This window comes from Sus scrofa, chromosome 2 (genome assembly GCF_000003025.6).
Source record: "Sus scrofa isolate TJ Tabasco breed Duroc chromosome 2, Sscrofa11.1, whole genome shotgun sequence".
NCBI classification, from domain to species: Eukaryota; Metazoa; Chordata; class Mammalia; order Artiodactyla; family Suidae; genus Sus; species Sus scrofa.
This window is the reverse complement of record NC_010444.4, coordinates 66,750,317-66,770,882: the sequence shown is the minus strand read 5'-3', so window position 1 is coordinate 66,770,882 and position 20,566 is coordinate 66,750,317. Positions and strand designations below refer to the sequence as shown.

At 42.0% G+C, this 20,566-nt stretch overlaps 1 protein-coding gene across 1 annotated transcript; it reads right to left on the bottom strand.

Annotated features, from left to right (window-relative positions):
- On the bottom strand, nucleotides 906-13,828 carry LOC110255283 (zinc finger protein 709-like). Its single transcript, XM_021083745.1, has 4 exons — nucleotides 13,640-13,828; nucleotides 5,472-5,598; nucleotides 5,207-5,267; nucleotides 906-4,344 (listed from the first exon to the last, which is right to left on the bottom strand). The coding sequence occupies exons 1-4, from the start codon at nucleotides 13,640-13,642 to the stop codon at nucleotides 3,210-3,212; spliced, it is 1,326 nt and encodes a 441-aa protein (XP_020939404.1). The 5' UTR covers nucleotides 13,643-13,828; the 3' UTR covers nucleotides 906-3,209.

The following is a 20,566-nucleotide window of genomic DNA, read 5'->3' as shown; positions in this document are numbered from 1 at the left end:
GATCCTAGTCAGGTTTGTTAACCACTGAGTCATGATGGGAACTCCAGCATCCTGTTTCTATTACACTGCACAGTCCTTTATGGTCAGAGGTTATTCTTACTAACATTCATTGCACTCTCCTCTGACTATTGGTGCAATCCTGTGGGTCAATTCCAAGAGGGCGCTGAAAAAAATTGACTTTTAGGGAGCTCCCTGGTGGTTTAGTGCTTAGGATTCAGCACTTTCACCACTGCAGCCTGGGTTCAATCCCTGGCCTGGGAACTGAGGTCCCATATCAAGCCTCTGTATGCTGTAGCCAAAAATAATAATAAATTTAAGTGTTTGGCATTAAGAGTGAATGAAAAACCCCCTTGTGACATGGCAGGTTAAGGATCTGGCGTTGTCACTGCAGCAGCCAGGGTGCCTACTATGGCGCAGGTTAGATTCCTGATCTGGGAACTTCTACAAGCAGCAGGCATGGTCAAAAAATAAATAGTGAGTGAAAAATTAGATTCATGACAAAAATGATAACTAAAGAAGCATAAAAAGTAAAATTTACCTGAGGGGGGGAAAAAAAACTTTTACACACATAGTATTACTGACTCATAATACATAATGAACATGTGAAGAAAATTGCAAGATTTATCTGAATATCCATAATTATAATGGTTATTTTAATAAATTCTGAGGAAATAAAAACATAATATGAAAGCTTAGAAAAGAGCTGATAAAATACTCTAAAGAAAAAAAGCAGCTTTTGTTTCACAAAAAAAAAAAAAATGAACAAACTTTTGGAATTTTGTTTTCTTTTTTTGTCTTTTCAGGGCCGCAGTGTAGGCTGGCGGCTACAGCTCCGACTAGACCCCTAGGTTGGGAATCTCCATATGCCTCAGGTGTGGCCCTGGAAAAGACAAAAAACAAAAAACTTTTTTTTTAAATGAACATACTTTTAATCACATACAAGCAAACATAATTGAAAGCATATTTAGGGATTATATTCTGCCAAGCAACAGGAAACACAGTCTTCCTGCTATGAAGAAGCAGCTTATTATCATATGGAAACAATGGGTCAAGGCAGCCACTGCCCAATACACCAGAGAAACAAACTCCCATGTCATTTTTTTTTTTTTTAATCCCACACCCATGTGGAAGTTCCGAGGCCAGGGATCATACCTGCGCCAGAACACGAACCCAAGCCAATGCAGTGACAATGCCAATGCCAGATCCTTAACTAGTTGCGTCACAAGAGATCTCCCCATGTCATTCTTTTTGGCTGCACCATTGTGAATTTCATGGTAAACCAGGGAAACATACTCACTAGCGCTGTTAATTGTTAAAGGTGTTTCCTATATATACTGGACATCATATAACCTGCAGAAGATGGTAATTAGACAATACTCCCAACCATGAAAATCTGAATGACTTTCCAACGGGAGGTATTATAGAAAAACTCAAAAAATTCTGACAGATTTTGATGTTGAATTTGTGAAGCTATCAGGGGAAAACTACACTTCTAAGAAAGTGCGTGTCAAACATTTGTTGGTGGTGTTGAGGATACTTTTGACTACAAGGGCACAGAATCTGGAAAAGAAGCTGAAAGACTGTGTCCTCAAACCTCCTATGCACCTGTCCCTCTCCCAGTGTGGTGGATCCAAACACATACATTCTGAAGAATTTATTCTTTGTACTGCCTTTTAATCCGGTTCAAGTGATGCAACTGATGAATTCTAACACAGAATCATGAAGGGTGTGGACTCTGGAAAATCTAGAAGCTAACATTAATCACAGACAAGATATCCCAAATCTACATTTTTTGTGCCATCACAAGTCTCATTTCTTTCTTTTTTTTGGGGGGTGCCAGGTATATGGGGTTCCCAGGCCAGGGATCAGATGTGAGTTGCAATTTGTGATCTACACAGCAGCTGTGGCACTGCCAGATCCTTACCCCACTGTGCCAGGGTAAACATCTGTGCCAGACCAGGGATCAAACTTGCGTCCCAGCACTAGAGACCCACCACTGATCCCACTGAGCCACAGTGGGAACTCCCACCAGTCTCTTTTCCTAATTTAAATTCTATTCACCAAATACCAGTCAGAAGGGAAGACAAAAAGCAAACCGGAAAATCACAATTAACAAAAGTGTACTCAAGACAACTCTACCATACACAAAAATTCATTCTAAGTGTTTAATAGAATGGAAAATGGAAAAACCCACCACCTCCAAAAAAGGATCTTTCTCTGTAAAAACAGTACAATATATGTCACAGATTAGGGACATCTGGGACCTGCCACCCAAAGGCCAATAGGAAAATTCCAACAAATACCAAATTGCTATTTTCCAATGGCCCTTTCAAAAAGAACAGAATATTATAAAAGTTTAAGCCTAACTACACATTAGAAATATACTTTAGGAGTTCCCCTGTGACGCGGTGGGTTAAGGATCCAGTGTTGTCACTGTAGCAACTCAGGTTGTTGCTGTGGTGAGGGTTCAATCCCTGGCCCAGGAACTAGAAGGAAGGAAGGAAGGAAGGAAGGAAGGAAGGGAGGAAGGAAGGAACTTTAATTCACCCATAGATCCAAAAGACTTCAAAATGAAAAGAAAAAAAAAATCATCATTTGATTAAATGAAAAACCACCAACTTTTAACCTTATGAACTATTGTTGAAAGACAACTTACAGAATTAACACAAATTAATACTCATTTCTGAAAATAGTAGAACTCCATGATCCAAGAATACACTTTAAGAAAGATCCTTAGTCTAATGCTGTCACTGTAGTGGCTCTGGTCGCTGCTATGGCATGGGCTTGGTCCCTGGCTTGAGAACTTCTGCATGCTACAGGCACAGCCAGAAAAAAAAAAAAAAAAAAAGACAGAAAAATCTTTAGTAAATACAATATATTTATAAACTTTTAAAACAACTTTTCCATATTGAAGGTTTTTCTGGAACATTATGCAGAGATTACTTTCCATCAAGTTATCTAGTGCTACTTACATTTACACTGCTCCTCCATGGGAGTTTTCACATCTAAGGATGTGGGCCAACTGATGTCTTTCCCAAGAGTTTACAAATAAGAATCTCTGGAGTTCCCTGGGGGGCTCAGTGGGTTAAGGATCTGGTGTTGTCATTGCTGTGGCTTGCGTTGCTGCTGTGATGCAGGTTCCATCCCTGGCACAGGAAATTCCCCATGCCACAGGCACGGCCAAAATAAATAAAACCAAGAGGTTTTATCTAGTGAGTCCTTTCATGCTTTCGTAAAGTACTGAGATCAGAGAAGCCCTTCCCACATTCTTTACATATATACAGTTTCTGTTCAGTGTGCAGTCTCATGTGTCTTCGAATGCTTGAGAGACAAACGTAGGCTTTCCCACATTCCTGACACTCATAGGGCTTCTCTCCAGTGTGAGTTCTTTCATGCACTTGAATATAAGAGGAAGTGAAGGTTTTCCCACAAATTTTACATTCATAGCGTTTTTCTTCAGCATGCAACCTTTCATGTTTTTGAAGATATTTGGGGAAACTAAATGCTTTAGAACATATTTTACACTCATATGGTTTCGCTCTAGTGTGAATCCTTTCATGCTTTTGAAGAGAAATGTGATATCTGAAGGCTTTCTCACAGTGTTGACACTGATAAGGTTTCTCTCCCGTGTGAATTCTCTCATGTATTTGAACACTTTCATGACGTCTAAAGGCTTTTCCACACTGTTTACATTCATAAGGTTTCTCTCCAGTGTGAGTTCTTCCATGTGCTTGTAAGGAGTAGTAATAACTGAAGGCTTTGCCACATTGTTTACATTGATAGGGTTTCTCTCCAGTGTGACTCCTTTCATGTATTTTAAGAGAACTGGGATTAATGAATATTTTCTCACATTCCTTACATTTATAAGGTCCATCTCCAGTGTGTGTTATCATGTGTTTTTGAAAGGTTATGAGCCATGTGAAGGCTTCCCCACATTCCTTACACTCATAGGGTTTTACTAAAGTGTGGGTTCTTTGATGATCTCGAAGAGAACTGGGAGAACTCAATGCTTTAGAACATGTTTTACATTCATACAGTTTCTTTCCAGTGTGGCATCTTTTGTGCATTAGGAAGGAAGTGTAATGATTAAAGGCTTTATCACAGTGCTTACATTTATACAACTTGTCACCACAGTTTTGAAACTCTTCCAGTTTGTGTTCACTGTGATGTCTCGTGTGTCTTTTAAGGGATGAGCGATCCATGAAGACTATTCCACATGCACTGCATCCCCATTGCTTTAACCCAGGAGTTTTCTTGTCCAGATTGAGATTTGGAACAAGGCTGAAGTTTTCTCCACACAGACTATTGTCTTTATACTCAGAGAATCCCTCTTCCAAATGACTTCTGTAAAAAATGAGAAACACATTTCTAATGGTTTCTTTTTTATTTTTTCATTTTTTTGCTTTTTAGGGCCACACTCAGAGCATATGGAGGTTCCCAGGCTAGAGGTCTAATTGGAGCTGTAGCTGCTGGCCTACACCACAGCCACAGCAACATCAGATCTGAGCCACGTCTACGACCTACACCACAGCTCATGGCAATGCCAGATCCTTAACCCACTGAGCAAGCCAGGGATCAAACCAGCAACGTTATGGTTCCTAGTCAGATTAGTTTCCTCTGCACCACAGCAGGAATTTCTTTTATGGTTTCTTTATTGATCTTATATTCATTCTATTTATTATGATTTCTAGGAATACTATAAATCATAATAAATAAGTTTTCCACCTTGTGTAAATTGTTAGGCATTGAAATACTGAATATTCTGCAAGAATATTTCACCCTTTCCACTATTAGAAAGTAATATTCAAATATGGGTTTTTCTTTTATTTATATATTGTTTTTTTTTTTGGTCATGCCCATGGCATGTAGAAGTTCCTGGGCCAGAGACTGAACCTGTGCTACAGCAGCAACCCAAGTCACTGCAGTGAAAATATCAGATCCTTAACCTGTTGCACCACAGGCGAACTACGGGGTTTTGTTTGCTTTTTTAAAAATACAGGGTTTATTAACATTGTTCATTGCAAGGAATTATTTTGCAACCAACTAACATTTATGTCACATTTAAGAAAATGTTTTTTGTAGAAAGTTTCTAAGAAGAACTGAATTTGAAGTAGGTGCTCTTTGTTTTGTTTGCATGTTTTTAATATTTCATAATATACCAGGATTCTCATATGAGATGATGCTTTCTGGTATGGGTGTGACTTACCTTAGTTTTCTCCCCTGGTTTTTGTACTGATCTCCAATGTCGTGATCTTCCCATGTTTTTCCTAAAATGCAGACCCAGAAAAATTATTCCAAATATCAGAAATTATATAAAAATGATTTGATTCTATGTCCTCTGTTGAATATGACTGAATCCAGTTTATATACCAACATCCTCTCTTCCTCAATTCCACATCTTAGAACAAAGTCAATTAGCATGGAGCATTTGTTCTCTAATTGATGAAGTGAAGGAAAGTCATTATCCTTACCTAGTGAGGCCAGGTTCCTAAAGGTTTCCTCCATCACATCTCTGTAGAGTTTCTTCTGTGAAGGATCTAGTAAAGCCCATTCCTCTAGAGTGAAGTTCACGGCCACATCCTCAATGGCCAGCAAGTCCTGAAATACCCAAAATACATGTACAGTAAGATGCATGAATCTGACAACTAGACATATAAACTCCACTTTACAGGAAGGTTATTATGATTCTGTCGTCTGCAAACATTCTATGACTTGATCATGAGAAATTCACTCTCCACACCCGTCCTCATAAATTGAACAGCATCATGAACACATGTAAATTACTGACACATTATTTCTGTGACCACATTATACCATATACCTCATTAATGACAGAGGTCAGAGATTGTTGGGAACTGAAAGAAATGCTACACAAATGAAACAAATTTCACTTTAACATTGATTCCATGAGAGGAAACTTGTTTCATCTTCTTCCTTGTTATCCACCATTTACAGTACTCCAGGAGGCAGGTGGTTAAGGCTGCATGAGATTCCAATGACTGAGTCTCCTGAGAAGACCCAGAACTTTTTTTTATCTAGTCCTACCACCAAACATGAGAGTCCTGGGAGCCTGTAGCTATCCTTTTTTTTTTTTTTTTTTTTTGGCTGTGCCCATGCCATACAAAAGTTCCCCAGCCAGGGATCAAACTCGCACCACAGCAATGGCCTGAGCCACAGCACTGACAATGCCAAATCCTTCACTTCTAAGCCATCAAGGAATTTCAGAAATCAAACTTTTAACAAAGCTCAGCTGACCACACTATTCCGAAGTCCTCCAGGTCAGTAGAAATTATCAGATACACTATTATTGTGAGCAAGCACTGCTTTTAAATTGTGTAATAAGGAGTTCCTGTTGTGGCTCAGTGGGTTAAGAACCTGACATAGTGTCCTATGAGGATGCAAATTCAATCCCTGGTCTCACTCAGTGGGTTAAGGATCTGGTGTTGCTGCAAGCTGCGGTGTAGGCTGCACATGCTGCTCTGATCTGGTGTTGCTGTAGCTGTGGCATAGGCTGGGAGCTGCAGGTCCAATTGGACCAATAGCCTAGGAACTTCCATATGCTACAGGTGAGGGCTTAAAAAGAAAAAAAAATTGTGAAATAATTATCATAGACCCGGTTCTTCTGTTCCCTCTAGATATAATTGCATGGAGCTAGAAAGTTATTCTAAACTTAGAGCTCAGACTCAAGGAAAAATGGAACAACAACTTAGATCACAAAATACCTACACTCAGGGCTTCTTCCAACCAAGTTTTAGAACACACAGTGAGATAATGTTCCAGAATAGCTCTTTCAGGCCAAACTCTGTTCCCTTGAGAAACAGGTTAAGAGCTACAGCTACAAATGCAGGGCAAGTCCATATATGCTGATGGTGAATTTGTCCATGATTAAAAATTATGCAATGGTTTCAACAGTGGTCTCCAAAAACAACATTCAGTCTCCATTTTGCCAACTTCAGAACTTAGTGTTTCATGAGCAGTGACCTTAGCTGTTGCCTGGCCAACTTCCAGTCTAAAATTTATGAAGTTAGCAGCTTTGACTCCCAGTCTCATAAGAAAAGAAAGAAACAATTCAAAATAAATCCTTCTAGAGCCATGAGAGTACTGACTTCAGAGGGGAAACTGATGCCTCCAAAACTGGGAAAGAGAAAATAAAGACGTTTTATGGAGCTCCCATTAAGGCTTAGCAGATTAAGAACCTGACATAGATTCCCTGAGGATGAGGGTTCAATCCCTGGTCTCATTCAGCACGTTAAGGAACCGACAATGCCGCAAGATGCAGTGTAGGCCAAAAAAAAAAAAAAAAATTACCATGCTGAAACTAATGAAGAGAAAGCTGGCACTGGTATATGAATTTCAGACAATACAGATTTCAGACCAGGGAAAACTCAGAGCTAAACACGGGCTTTAAAAATAAATAAATAAAATATCTTAAAGATATGGGAAAAAATAAAAATATAAATAAATAAATAAATAATATGGGCTTTACATAATGACAAAAAGGTCCATTCTCCAAGGAGCCATACGAATCCTTCATGTGTACACACATAGCAACAAAGGGACAAAATACATAAAGCAAGACATGGAAGATGCAAGGAGAAATACATGAACCCATTATTATATCAATATTCTCTTATCACAAGCTATAAAATTCAACAGGCATAAAATCAGAAAGAATAAAGTTGAGCTTAACAAGTACTATTAAACATTTCAATGTAACTGCTACCTGTGGAATGCTTTATGCAACAAGGGTAGAATGCACATTTTTCTCAAGTTCACATGGAACATTCGCCAAGCCAGAACACATTTTAGGATATCAAACATACCTTAACAAATCTGAACAAAAATCATATAAACTATGCTCTTAGACTTCAAAGACATTAATCTAGATGTCAATAATAGCAAGAGAATTGGAAAATACACCACTACATGAAGATTCAACAAGATACTTCTAAGTAATACATAAGGTCAAAGAACTCTGAAGAAAAATAAAATTTATTTTGAACTAAATGAAATGTATCAAAGGATGTGAGATGCAGCAAAAGCAGTGCCTGGAGGGAAATTTATGCCATCAAGTACATACACCAAGATGTATAAGCAGTAACGTTAAGTACCTACCTTAAGAAATGATAAAAAGAGCATAAAAAATGCAAACCAAGAGAATAAAAGAAGTAATAAAAATTAGGATAAAAACTGATGTAATTATGGAATATCAATGGAGAAAAATATTTTAATTCTTGCTCTTTAACAAGATTAATAATACTGATAAATATCTAGCAAGATAACTAAGAAAAGATAGAAGACAAAAAGTACTAATATTCCTGTCGTGGATCAGCAGTAACGAACCCGACTAGTATCATGAGGATGTGCGTTCAATTCCTGGCCTCACTCAGTGGGTCAGGGATCCGGTGTTGCCATGAGCTGTGGTGTAGGTCACAGATGCGGCTCAGATCCTGCATTGCTGTGGTGTAGGCCTGCAGCTGTAGCTCCAATTTAACCCTTAGCCTGGGAACTACCAAATGCTGCAGGTGGGGCACTAAGAAGCCAAAAAAAAAAAAAAAAAGAAAGAAAGAAAGGAAGAAAGAAAGAAAGAAAGAAAGAAAGAAAAGAAAAAGAAAGTACTACTATCAGAAAGGAACAGAGGGGGGGAAATGAAAATTAAAAAGGATTTGATAAAACCCAACATCCCTTTATGAAAACAAACTAGTTACAGAGGGATCTTTCACTTTTTTTTTTCTTTTCAGGGCCACACCCGCAGCATGTGGAAGTTTCCCGGCTAGGGATGGAAGTGGAGCTACAGCTGCTGGCCTATACCACAGCCACAGCAACTGGGAACCAAGCGGAGTATGCTACTACTTGTACCAGGGCTCAGGGCAACACCAGATCCCTAACCCACTGAGTGAGGCCAAGGATTACACCTACATCCTCATGGATCCTAGTCGGGTTTGTTAACCGCAGAGCCACTAAGGGAACTCCCTCTTTCACTTCTTGAGAATGAACATCTTCATGAATCCTGTAGCTAAATCTATAACATTTGTTTACATAACATGATTATCCCTGTGAAACCTCCAAAAGAATCCACAATGACAGAGATTACTCCTGGAATTAGTAAGAGACTGAGATTAAAGGTTAATGAAGTACTTTCCTATAGACCCACACGAATGTACTCAACTGAACTGGACAAAGGAAAAGCAATTCCAGTGAAAAGGAAATCTTTTAAACAAACAGTGCTAGAAATAATGGATAACCACATAAAACACATGCACACACACAGACACACAACTGTAGACAGAGGCCTTACACATTACACAGAAAAAAATTCAAAACACATCACAGACCTCAATGTGAAATGCAAAAGTAATAAACTCCGGAATCAATATAGGAGTAAACGTAGGTGACTCTGGACACACTGATGAATTTTCAAACGTTAACAACAAATGCAATGTCTGAACAAGGAAAAAAAAAGGGTAATTTCACCTCATTGAAATGAGCAAAACCCTGCTCTGAGAAAGACTGATAAGAGAATGAAAAGAAGGAGTCCCTCTGTGGTGCAATGGAATTGATGGTGTCTCTGCAGAGGCAGGAATGCAGGTTCAATTCCTGGCCCGGCACAGTTGGTTAAAGATCTAGTGTTTCCACAGCCGCAGTGTAGATTGCAGCTCCGGTTCAGATTTGATCCCTGGCCCAGGAACTCCGTATGCTGCAGGGCAGCCAAAACAGGAGGGATAAAAGAGAGAGAGCGAGGGAGAGGAAGAATGAAAACCCAAGTCAGAGAGTTGGAGAAAATCATTGCAAAACACTAATCTGATAAATGACCAGCATCTGACAGATGCAAAGAACTCTTAAAGCTCAAGAATAAGAAGAAAAAAAACAACCTACTTAAAAATGGGCAAAATATCTAAACAAATAGCTCGCCAAGGAAGATATACTTGAAAAGAAACAGGCTCTGTGAAAACATACTCAATATCAAATGTCAACGGGAAGTAGAAAATAAAACAACAAAGAGGTATCACTACATACTTTTAAAATTCAGAACACCAAATATTGGTGCAGACATGAAGATAATCCTCATTCATTGCTGAGGAGAAAGGAACTTGGTATCCCAACAATGAGCTCCCAACAGGAGCTTTCTTCCAAAAAAAATATATTCTATATATAGTAAGATCCAGCCATCACAAGCCTTGTTTTTTGTCCACACGAGTTGAAAGGTAGGGAATTTCCTGGTGGCCTAGGGGTCAGGCCTCAGGGCTTTCTCTGCTGTGGCCTGGGTTCAACCTCTGGTCTGGGAACAGAGAAGTGAGATCGCACATCAATGCCAGGGCCCAATTAAAAAAAAAATCCTATGTGGACAGAAAACCAGTACACACATATCTGTAGAGGCTTTATTCATAATTGGGAAGAGTTAAGAGTTAAGCAAGCTATCCTCAACAGTCCAGATAAATAAACAATTAGTGGTACATCTACACACTGAAATATTAAGCAGGGATAAAACAAATGAGATATGAAGCCATAAAACCACATGCAGGAAGCTTAAAACAATATTGCGAAGTAAAAGATGACAATCTAACAAGGTTATATATGGTATGATTCCAAGGACATGATGTTCTGGAAAAGACAAAAGCATGAGACAGTAAGATGATCTTTGGTTTTTTTGGAGGTTTTTTTTTGGTCTTTTTAAGGGCTGAACCCTCAGCACATGGAGGTTCCCAGGCTAGGGGTCTAATCAGAGCTACGGCTGCCAGCCTGTGCCACGGCCACAGCAGTGTCAGACCCGAGCTGCATCTGCGACTTACACCACAGCTCACGGCAACGCTGAATCCTTAACCCACTGAGCGAGGCCAGGGATAGAACCCTGGATTTAAGCTCGAGTTCCTTAAATGTCATGAAAAGGCCTCTGACCCTGCTGGCAGTGATTGCAGGCTCTGTGGAGGAGGGGCCTTAAGTTGTCTATAGGCTTCTAACGCAAGGCACTACCCTAGGTCTTTTCATGACATTTAAGGAACTGGATTCCTTTCTGCTGTGCCTCAACGGGAACTCCGATCTTTGGTTTTTGAAGGATTTGGAGAAAGATGAAACAAAAGGCAAAGTGCACAGTAATTTTAGGGAAGTAAAACTACACATAAAGGATGGACACATATAATACATTTGCCAAATCCGTACCTAATCCCTACATTATGTAATACAGAAAGTCCATGCTAATGCAGTCTGTGCACTTTAATGCATCAGTCTTGGTTCAGCAATTTTAACAAATGAACCAGTCCTACAAGATTTAAAGAACAGTGAATACTGTGGGAATGGAGAAGGGTTATGTGAAAACATGCTATAATTTCTGATGAATTTTTCTGTAAACTTAAAACTGCTCTAAAAGGAGTTCCCGTAGTGGCGCAGTGCTTAACGAATTCGACTGGGAACCATGAGGCTGTAGGTTCGATCCCTGCCCTCACTCAGCGGGTTAAGGATCTGGCGTTGCCGTGAGCTGTGGGGTAGGCCGAAGGTGAGGCTCAGATCCAAGTTGTTGTGGCTCTGGCTAGGCCGGTGGCTATAGCTCCGATTAGACCCCTAGCCTGGGAACCTCCATATGCCATGGGAAGCGGCCCAAGAAATGGCAAAAAAGACAAAAAAAAAATACTAAATTAATTAATTAATTTTTAAAAACTGCTCTAAAAAAGCTTGTCTATACCAAAAAAAAAAAAAAAAAAAAAAAAAAAAGAGAGAGAGAGAGAGAGACAGATCAGGACAACTCCCCTGAGAGGAAGGCCTGACTTTTTCCCTAGGTGTGGTGACCCTTGGGTTTGCTTCTTCATCAAGGATGTCCCAGTCAAGGGATAAAGAGCAGCAACTCTCCACTGAGCCCCATCATGTACCAGGCTGAACTGTCTCCTTGGTCGCTGTTCTCCCTACACCTGTGCCTTCAGTTAATCCCAAGCAAGTACCCAGGGAACCAAGGTGCAGGAGAAGGGTGGCTCCTCCAGCACCAGAGCATTTTTCAAAGGACAGAAGAAAGAAATGCCATCCCTCCACCTGGAGAAATAACCCACAGGCCAAGGTTTGGTTCTCTTGTAGCACAAGTAGATGTAAGGAGCTGAGCTGCTGCGCTGTGGTTTCCAGGACCAAAGTCATAATAGGCACCTCAGTGGAGGCCTCTATCTTTAAGCAATCTCAGAACTCCGGGGATAACAGCAGCTTAAATAACATGTTAATGAGAGACCTAGGGTAGTGCCTTGCGTTAGAAGCCTATAGACAACTTAAGGCCCCTCCTCCACAGAGCCTGCAATCACTGCCAGCAGGGTCAGAGGCCTTTTCATGACATTTAAGGAACTCGACCTTAAGCTGGGTTTGAACTAATTCCTTTGCTCTGCCAAATTGACAATGTGGGTCTTGTCCACTATAATTGAGAGGGTACAAATCTTTATTGCAATAGATGCCAGGTCAAAAGCCCCAGAGATGCTTAAAAGTTTTGGTGAGCCATCTAGAATCTCATCATGTACTGGCTGCCATTTTCTGTCCCTTTTCTTTCACAGTCTCTGAAATAACTGCACTTTAAGTAGTAACTATCTCTTGGGCTCTCCTCAGTCACGGGGTATAATCATTCTCCTACTCCCCTAATCATCCCCCACACTAATGTCTATGCAAACCCAGCCTCAGTCACACCTTCACTCTAAAGACAGGCTCCTGCTGGGACATCAACCCAGGACCACCGTTAGGAGGGCCCCCTTCTCATACTCCTGCTCCCAAAGGACAAGGAACTATGGAAACTGCCAAATCAGAGTCCTCTGTACATAGAACCCAGGCGTGGTGGGGTCACCGATGCCACACAGGGCAGCACAGCACAGGGCAGCACAGCGCAGGGCACAGGGAAAGCTCCCCAGCAAACATCTCACAGAGCAGGAGCCTCCAGGCTTTCTTATCAGCCTGTCCAAGTAAGAAGCACCAGGGAGAAAGGGAGGGGCCAGGCCTGACTTTTTAGCAGTCAAAACATTAAATACGTGGCTCCAAAATAATCGTTATATCACAAGGACAAAAACTGAACGAAAAATAGGCATTGGCACTGGGTTGTTTGTACATAAAGAAACAGTAAAAGCATGATGAAGTAGTACTCAAAACTGGCTATCTCAAGGTGGCTGGAGTTAAGAGCTGAGAAGTGGAGGAGGATGTGCGGGCAGGGAGTCTTGAGTTACTTTTCTCCTTCAGGAATTTATGTTTTTCTACAAAGGAAATTACTGCAAGATCTCATCCTTTAAACAGTAATGGATATTAAGTTGCAATCCATAAAAAATGAAATCCTTTCAAACTAAAAGGACAGGGGGCACTAAGTTTGTCCCAATACCACAGTAAACACAATTGTTCCCTAACGACCCTCCACGCGGTCAACAAACAACCTGGGAGAGACACGGTTGCAGAGCTGCACAGAGGCGCTCCGGGGTCGGGCTGAAAAAGCCAGTCGCGGGGACCAGACAGGAGGCCCAGCATCACAGCTACCGGCTCAGCCCCCAGGCTGCGAACCGGAGGAGACTGAGGTCCGCGCAGCGTCCCGGGTGGACCCGGGTCCGCAGACTCCAGAGTTGCCCCAGAGGAGGCCGCTTACGGCCGGTTCCAACCAGTGCCTCCGCTGGGTCTCCCCACCCCGGGGCAGCACACTCACCATTGCGAGGTTTCCTCGGCTTCTGCGTCCTTCCCTCGAGTCCACCGACCAATGCAAGTTAGAGCACGAAAGAAGAGACTGAAGCGCAACCGGGAACCCTAAAAGGTCAGCAACACACACCACCTGCGCGGTGGGAAAGAGAAAGGACGTCCACCCTTGTGCGGCGCGTCGCTCCGCCCACCTCCCTCAGCGGCGTCCTGGTTGGACAGCTTCCAATACCCCGCCCCCACGTGCCTGAGTGACAACCTACGGGAAGTGGGACTGGACCTAACCACCCCCCCACCCCCCCACCCCCCGCCTGGTCCTTTCGGTTTGTTATCAGAACTTTTTCCTGGACTGGGATTGCCTCTAATGTCTTCCATAACTCCTCGTGTTTGGGATTGCTGACTCATTTTCAAAATGGAGTAAATACAGGTAATGAGGAAGACGCAGGCCACACGTGCCTGGAGCAAGAGGGGCTCGTGTCCTCCAGGGGTCAAAGGCTTGGCATAAGCTTCTGTGGCCAATCCTGGAGCTGTGCTTCTTATTAAGAAATGGTGACACTAAGAGTTCCCGTCCTGGCGCAGTGGTTAATGAATCCGACTAGGAAACATGAGGTTGCAGGTTCGGTCCCTGGCCTTGCTCAGTGGGTTAAGGATCCGTTGTTGCCCATGAGTTGTGGTGTAGACAGAGCTCGGATCCTGCGTTGCTGTGACTCTGACTTAGGCCTGGCATCTACAGGTCCGATTAGACTCCTAGCCTGGGAACCTTCCGCATTCCGAGGGAGCGGCCCTAGAAAAGGCAAACACACACACACACAAAAGTGACACCAAAATGTGAACCCACCCTCTGTAATAAAGAGGCTGGCTCCATTTTCATCTTTGGTCCTTGGACCGCACTCAGCTTTCCTATAGGCCAAGGGGTCCAATCCGAGCTGCAGCTGCTAGCCACAGCCACAGCCACAGCCACAGCCACAGCAACACCAGATCCCAGTCGGCATTTGCAACCTACACCACAACTCTGGGCAACGCAGGATCCTCAACCCACTGAGCAAGGCCAGGGAATTAGCATCATCATAGATACTAGTCAGGTTCTTGAACCTGCTGAGCCACAAGGGGAACTTCTGCATTCACATGCTTTTAATCAAGGAAAGTTCCTGTTCCCATTGAGAGATGGAATAAAGTTGAAGTTTTCTCCATGGGGACTACTGTCTTTATGTCCAGAGAGTCTCTCTACCACATGATTTCTGAAAAATGAGAAGCATATTAGCATTTTGTATTAATTATTTTATATGAATTACATTTATAATTTATATGAATTGTGTGGTTTTGTACCTTTCGTGAACTGCTAAGAATGTTCTGCAAAGGAACTTATCCCTTTCTATTAAAAAGAGATACTCAAGGAGTTCCCGTCGTGGCGCAGTGGTTAACGAATCCGACTAGGAACCATGAGGTTGCGGGTTTGGTCCCTGCCCTTGCTCAGTGGGTTAACGATCCGGCATTGCCGTGAGCTGTGGTGTAGGTTGCAGACGCGGCTCGGATCCCGCGTTGCTGTGGCTCTGGCGTAGGCCAGTGGCTACAGCTCCGATTCAACCCCTAGCCTGGGAACCTCCATATGCCGCGGAAGCGGCCCAAGAGATAGCAACAACAACAACAACAACAAAAAGACAAAAGACAAAAAAAATAAATAAAAAAAAAATAAATAAATAAAAAAAATAAAATAAAAAAAATAAAAAGAGATACTCAAATACAGGGTTCATTTTAATTTTTTATGTAAATAAATATATGTATATTTATATTATATAGTTGATTTACAATGTTGTGCCAATTTCTGCTGTACAGCAAAGTGACCCAGTCATATATTTTTTTTCTCATATTATCTTCCATCATGTTCTATTCCATGAGACTGGATATAGTTCCCTGTGCCATACAGTAGGAACTCATCACTTATCCATTCTAAATGTAATAGTCTGCATCTACTAATCCTGAACTCCCAGTCCATCCCACTCCCAAGCACTTGGCAATCACAAGTCTTTTCTTTACAAATATAGGTTTATTAATACTGCCTGCAAGTACACTATTTTGCAAATACCATATGTTTGTATCGCATTTATTAATACATTTTTTGTAGAAATTTTCTAAGAATAAATAAATTAGAATAAAGAGTTATTTCTTTGGTTTGCTTCTTCCTCTTCTTTTTTTTTTTTTTTTTTTTTTTTTTGCCTTTCTAGGGCTGCATCTGCAGCATATGGAGGTTCCCAGGCTAAGGGTGGAAACAGAGCTGTAGCTGCGACCTGCACCATAGCTCACAGCAACACTGGACTCTTAACCCACTGAGCAAGGCCAGGGATCAAGCCCGTGTCCTCATGGATACTAGTCAGATTTGTTTCCACTGAGCCACAATGGGAACTTCTGGTTTGCTTCTTTTAAAAATTTCATAATAAACACTGTAAACCAGCTATAATGAAAAAAAAAACTTAAAAGAAAAAACAGTACAAACAACCATGAAAAAAAATATTTAATAATATACCAAGATTTTCATGAGTCAATGCTCTCTATTGTGTGGCTTACCTTAGTTTTCCACCCCGGTTTTTGCACTGCTCTTCAATGTCATGAGAGTCCCATTTTGTTCCTAAAAGGCAGACCCAGAGAAATGATTCCAAAGAATTGGAAATAAGAGAAACATTATTCAATTCCATGTACATTTTTAGCTATGACCATGCCCAGTCTATATACTATCATCCTCCCTCCCAACGTTCCACAATGTAGAAGAAGATCAATGAATGAAAAGGATTTGATCTTTACCTGACTAATGTCGTCCTCTCTACCTGAAGGAAAGGCATCATCCTTACTCACCGGGATCAAGTTCCTGAAGTTTTTCTGCATGACATCTCTGTAGTTTCTTCTGTCAAGGATCCAGTAAAGCCTAGTCCTCCAGGGTGAAGTTCATAGCCATATCCTCAGAGGTCACGGAGTCCTAGAATATCTCAAATATGTGTGTAGTAGGATAAGTGAGACTGACTGCGCTGGACATCTATACTCCACTTATGGGAAGGTTATGTATGATTTTATCATTTCCAAACATTTATTCTTTGATTTGAACATCAGAAACCTACCCTCTGTCCACACTGACTTCCTCATAAATTTATCGACAATAAACACATGGAAATTATTTACACATTTTACTGTGATCACATTCTAATGGCAGGTCCAGAGAACATTGGGAAATGACAGAAATGCTATGCAAATGAAATAAACATTATCATTTTAAAACCATCAGTTCCTCATGAGAAAAATTCTTTCATTTCTTTCCTTAGTACGCACCCATTCCAGCACCCCAAGGAGGCTGAGGGTCAAAGCTTCATGAAGTTTCAATGAGTAAAAACACAGTGAAGGCCTATACGCTTATTGTCCTCTTCCCATCACCAAGCATGGGACACAAGGAAGCCTGTGGCATGTAACTTTAACAATGTCCAGCTGGGAGTTCCCACTGTGGCTCAACAGGTTAAGAACCCAACTAGTATCCATGAGGATGCAGTTTCACTCCCTGGCCTAGCTCAGTGGGTTAAGGATCCCGCGTTGCCACAAGCTGCAGTGCAAGTCACAGAGGCACCTCAGATCCCAGGTTGTGTGGCTGTGGCATAGGCTGGTAGCTGCAGCTTCAATATAACCCCTAGCCTGGGAACTTCCATATGCCACAGGAGTGGCCCTAAAAAGACCAAAAAAAAAAAAAAAAAAAAAAGTTACTTGGAACATGAAACTCAGACAAAATAAAGAAGGCTTAACAACTTGAACCACAAGATCCCTATACTTCTGTACCTCAGGGCAGCTTATTGCTAGTTCTGGGCACAGAGAGGCACATACACTGCAATCACTAAATGTCGGAAGAGCCCTTTCTGGCACAACTGTAACTGTATACCCACATCTCTGCTGACATTGAAAAACAAGAGCTGCAGATTGCAAAGGAGCTCACTGAAGTCCACAATGTTTTTGACAGTGAATTTCCCCATGATTATAAAATAGTTAAATCTCTCCACAGTGTTTGCCACCAAAAGAACGTAAAATCACCATTCTCTAATCCCTGACCAGCCACTCTAGAAGCTGCCCTCCCTTCTTCTGCCATTGCCAAGCTCCCCTGGGGAGGAAAGGAGCATAACAGCTCAACCGCTAAGCATAGGAATCCCTCGGCTGATGACACTATACACTGCCAGTAAGCTATAAAAGGGTTAACTCCTCCAGAGTTAAGGTCTCTGGAGAGAGTAAGGCAGGCATCTCAGGAACACATAAAATGGCTTCAAAGAGCAAGGAAAGGGCATGGACTTTTTTTTTTAATTGACCTTTTGTGGAGGAATAAGGTGAAAGTTTACACCCAAAGGCAGAGCAGGTGTGGATTCAGCATTTGTTACAACAAATGTGGGAGCAAAGGCTCTTGAGTTTTTTCCACAATTTTTTAAAATTATAGTTGGTTTACAATGTTCTGTCAATTTCTACTGTACAGCAAAATGACCCAGTTATACATAAAATATATATACACATTCTTTTTTTTAAATTATTTTTTGGGAGTTCCCGTCGTGGCACAGTGGTTAACGAATCTGACTAGGAACCATGAGGTTGCGGGTTGGATCCCTGGCCTTGCTCAGTGGATTAACGATCCAGCATTGCCGGGAGCTGTGGGGTAGGTTGCAGGTGCAGCTCAGATCCCACGTTGCTGTGGCTCTGGTGTAGGCTGGCGGCTCAGCTCTGATTGGACCCCTAGCCTGGGAACCTCCATATGCCGCAGGATCAGCCCAAGAAATGGCAAAAAGACAAAATAAATAAATAAATAAAATTATTTTTTGCTTTTATGGGCCACACCCACAGCATATGGAGGTTCCCAGGCTAGGGGTCGAATCGGAGCTGTAGCCAGTGGCCTACACCACAGCCACAGCAACACAGGATCTGAGCCACATCTGCGAACTACACCACAGCTCACAGCAATGCTGGATCCTGAACCCACTGAGCAAGACCAGGGATCGAACCTGCGTGGATGCTAGTCAGATTTGTTAACCGCTTGGCCACGATGGGAACTCCTATATATACGCTTTTTTTTTTCTCACATTATCCTCCATCACATTCCATCAGAAGTGATTTGATACAGTTCCCTGTGCTATACAGCAGGATCTCATTGCTTATCCACTCCAAATGCTATAGTTCGCATATACTAACCCCAAATTCCCAGTCCATCCACTCCCTTGTTTTTTGTTTTTGTTTTTTGCCATACCTGCAGCATGTGGAAGTTCCCAGGCTAGAGACTGAATCTGAGCCACAGCTGCAGCATTGCCATATCCTTAATCCACTGTGCCACAGTGGTAACTCTGCAAAGGCATTCTTTTTTCCTTAGAAACAAGTGGTCACAAGGGGAAGAAGGAGGGTTGAGGCTCTAGAGCTATAAGCAGTGAATTGTCAAACTTTGGAGTCAGAGGCTTCCCTTCCTTGTCCGGCATTTAAAAACTTAGAAGCAATCATTTCTAACCTCTAAGGAAAAAAAGCAATCATTTCTAACCTCTAAGGAAAAAAAGCAAAATAACTTGATAATCAGAGCACTTACATCACAGGGAAACAGAGGATCTTTCAAATTAGGGAAGAGAATATAATATAAAACATTATATGAATAAGCCCCCAATACTCTGTTCTTACTATGGCCTGTACTCAAGAAATTCTATTTCAGCAGAGCCTAATGAAAAGACAAAGAAGAATGAAAAATACAGAACACAGGAGTTCCTGCTGTGGTGCAGCAGGTTAAGGATCCAATGTTGTCTCTGAGGCAGCACGGGTTCAATCTCCAGCCTGGTGCAGTGCGTTAAGGATCTGACATTGCTGCAGCTCTGGTGGAGGTCAGAGCTATGGCTTGGATTCAATGCCTGGCTCAGGAAATTCCATATGCCATGGGTGCAGCCAAAAAAGAAAAAGAGGAGTTCCCGTCGTGGCGCAGTGGTTAACGAATCCGACTAGGAACCATGAGGTTTCAGGTTTCCATCCCTGCCCTTGCTCAGTGGGTTAAGGACCCGGCGTTGTCATGAGCTGTGGCTCTGGCGTAGGCCGGCGGCTACAGCTCTGATTAGACCCCTAGCCTGGGAACCTCCATATGCCGTGAGAACGGCCCTAGAAAAGGTAAAAAGACAAAAACAAACAAACAAACAAAAACCTTTCTGTTGTGGCTCAGCGAAAACAAACCTGACTACTGTTCACGATGAAGGTTTGATACATGGCCTCACTCAGTGGGTTAAGGAGCCAACATTGCTGTGAGCTATGGTGTAGGCCAGCAGCTGCAGCTCCAATTTGTCCCTAGCCTGGGAACTCCCATATGCTGAGGGTGCAGCCCTACAAAGCAAAAAAAAAAGAAAAAGAAAAAAATATACTCCCAAGAGTCTTGTGTTCACACTAGACAAAAATCATGGACAAAGTGAAGATACTGAAAGAAGACAGAGGAAAAAATACCGAAGTTAGGAGTTCCCGTCGTGGCGCAGTGGTTAACGAATCCGACTAGGAACCATGAGGTTGCGGGTTCGGTCCCTGCCCTTGCTCAGTGGGTTAATGATCCGGCGTTGCCATGAGCTGTGGTGTAGGTCGCAGACGCGGCTCGGATCCCACACTGCTGTGGCTCTGACGTAGGCTGGCAGCTACAGCTCCGATTGGATCCCTAGCCTGGGAACCTCCCATATGCTGTGGGAGCGGCCCAAGAAATGGCAAAAAGACAAAAAAAAAAAAAAAAAAAAAAAAAAAAAAAAAAAAAAAAAAAAGATTAGAACTAAATCAGATTTCTTTTCAGAAGCCATGCAGGAAATAAAAGAGTGGAGTGAAATATTTGAAAGAGAAAAAACACTGTCCTAGAATTTTATATCAACCAAAATCATCTTCCAAAAATATAGGAGGTATGAGGACTTTCTCAGAAAAATTGAGAGACTTTGTC

Coding starts and splice junctions, on each gene's coding strand:
- LOC110255283 (XM_021083745.1), bottom strand. Junction 5,268..5,471: donor TAGGAACCTGGCCTCACTAG/GTAAGGATAATG, acceptor TCTGCATTTTAG/GAAAAACATGGGAAGATCAC. Junction 4,345..5,206: donor AACCAGGGGAGAAAACTAAG/GTAAGTCACACC, acceptor CATTTTTTACAG/AAGTCATTTGGAAGAGGGAT.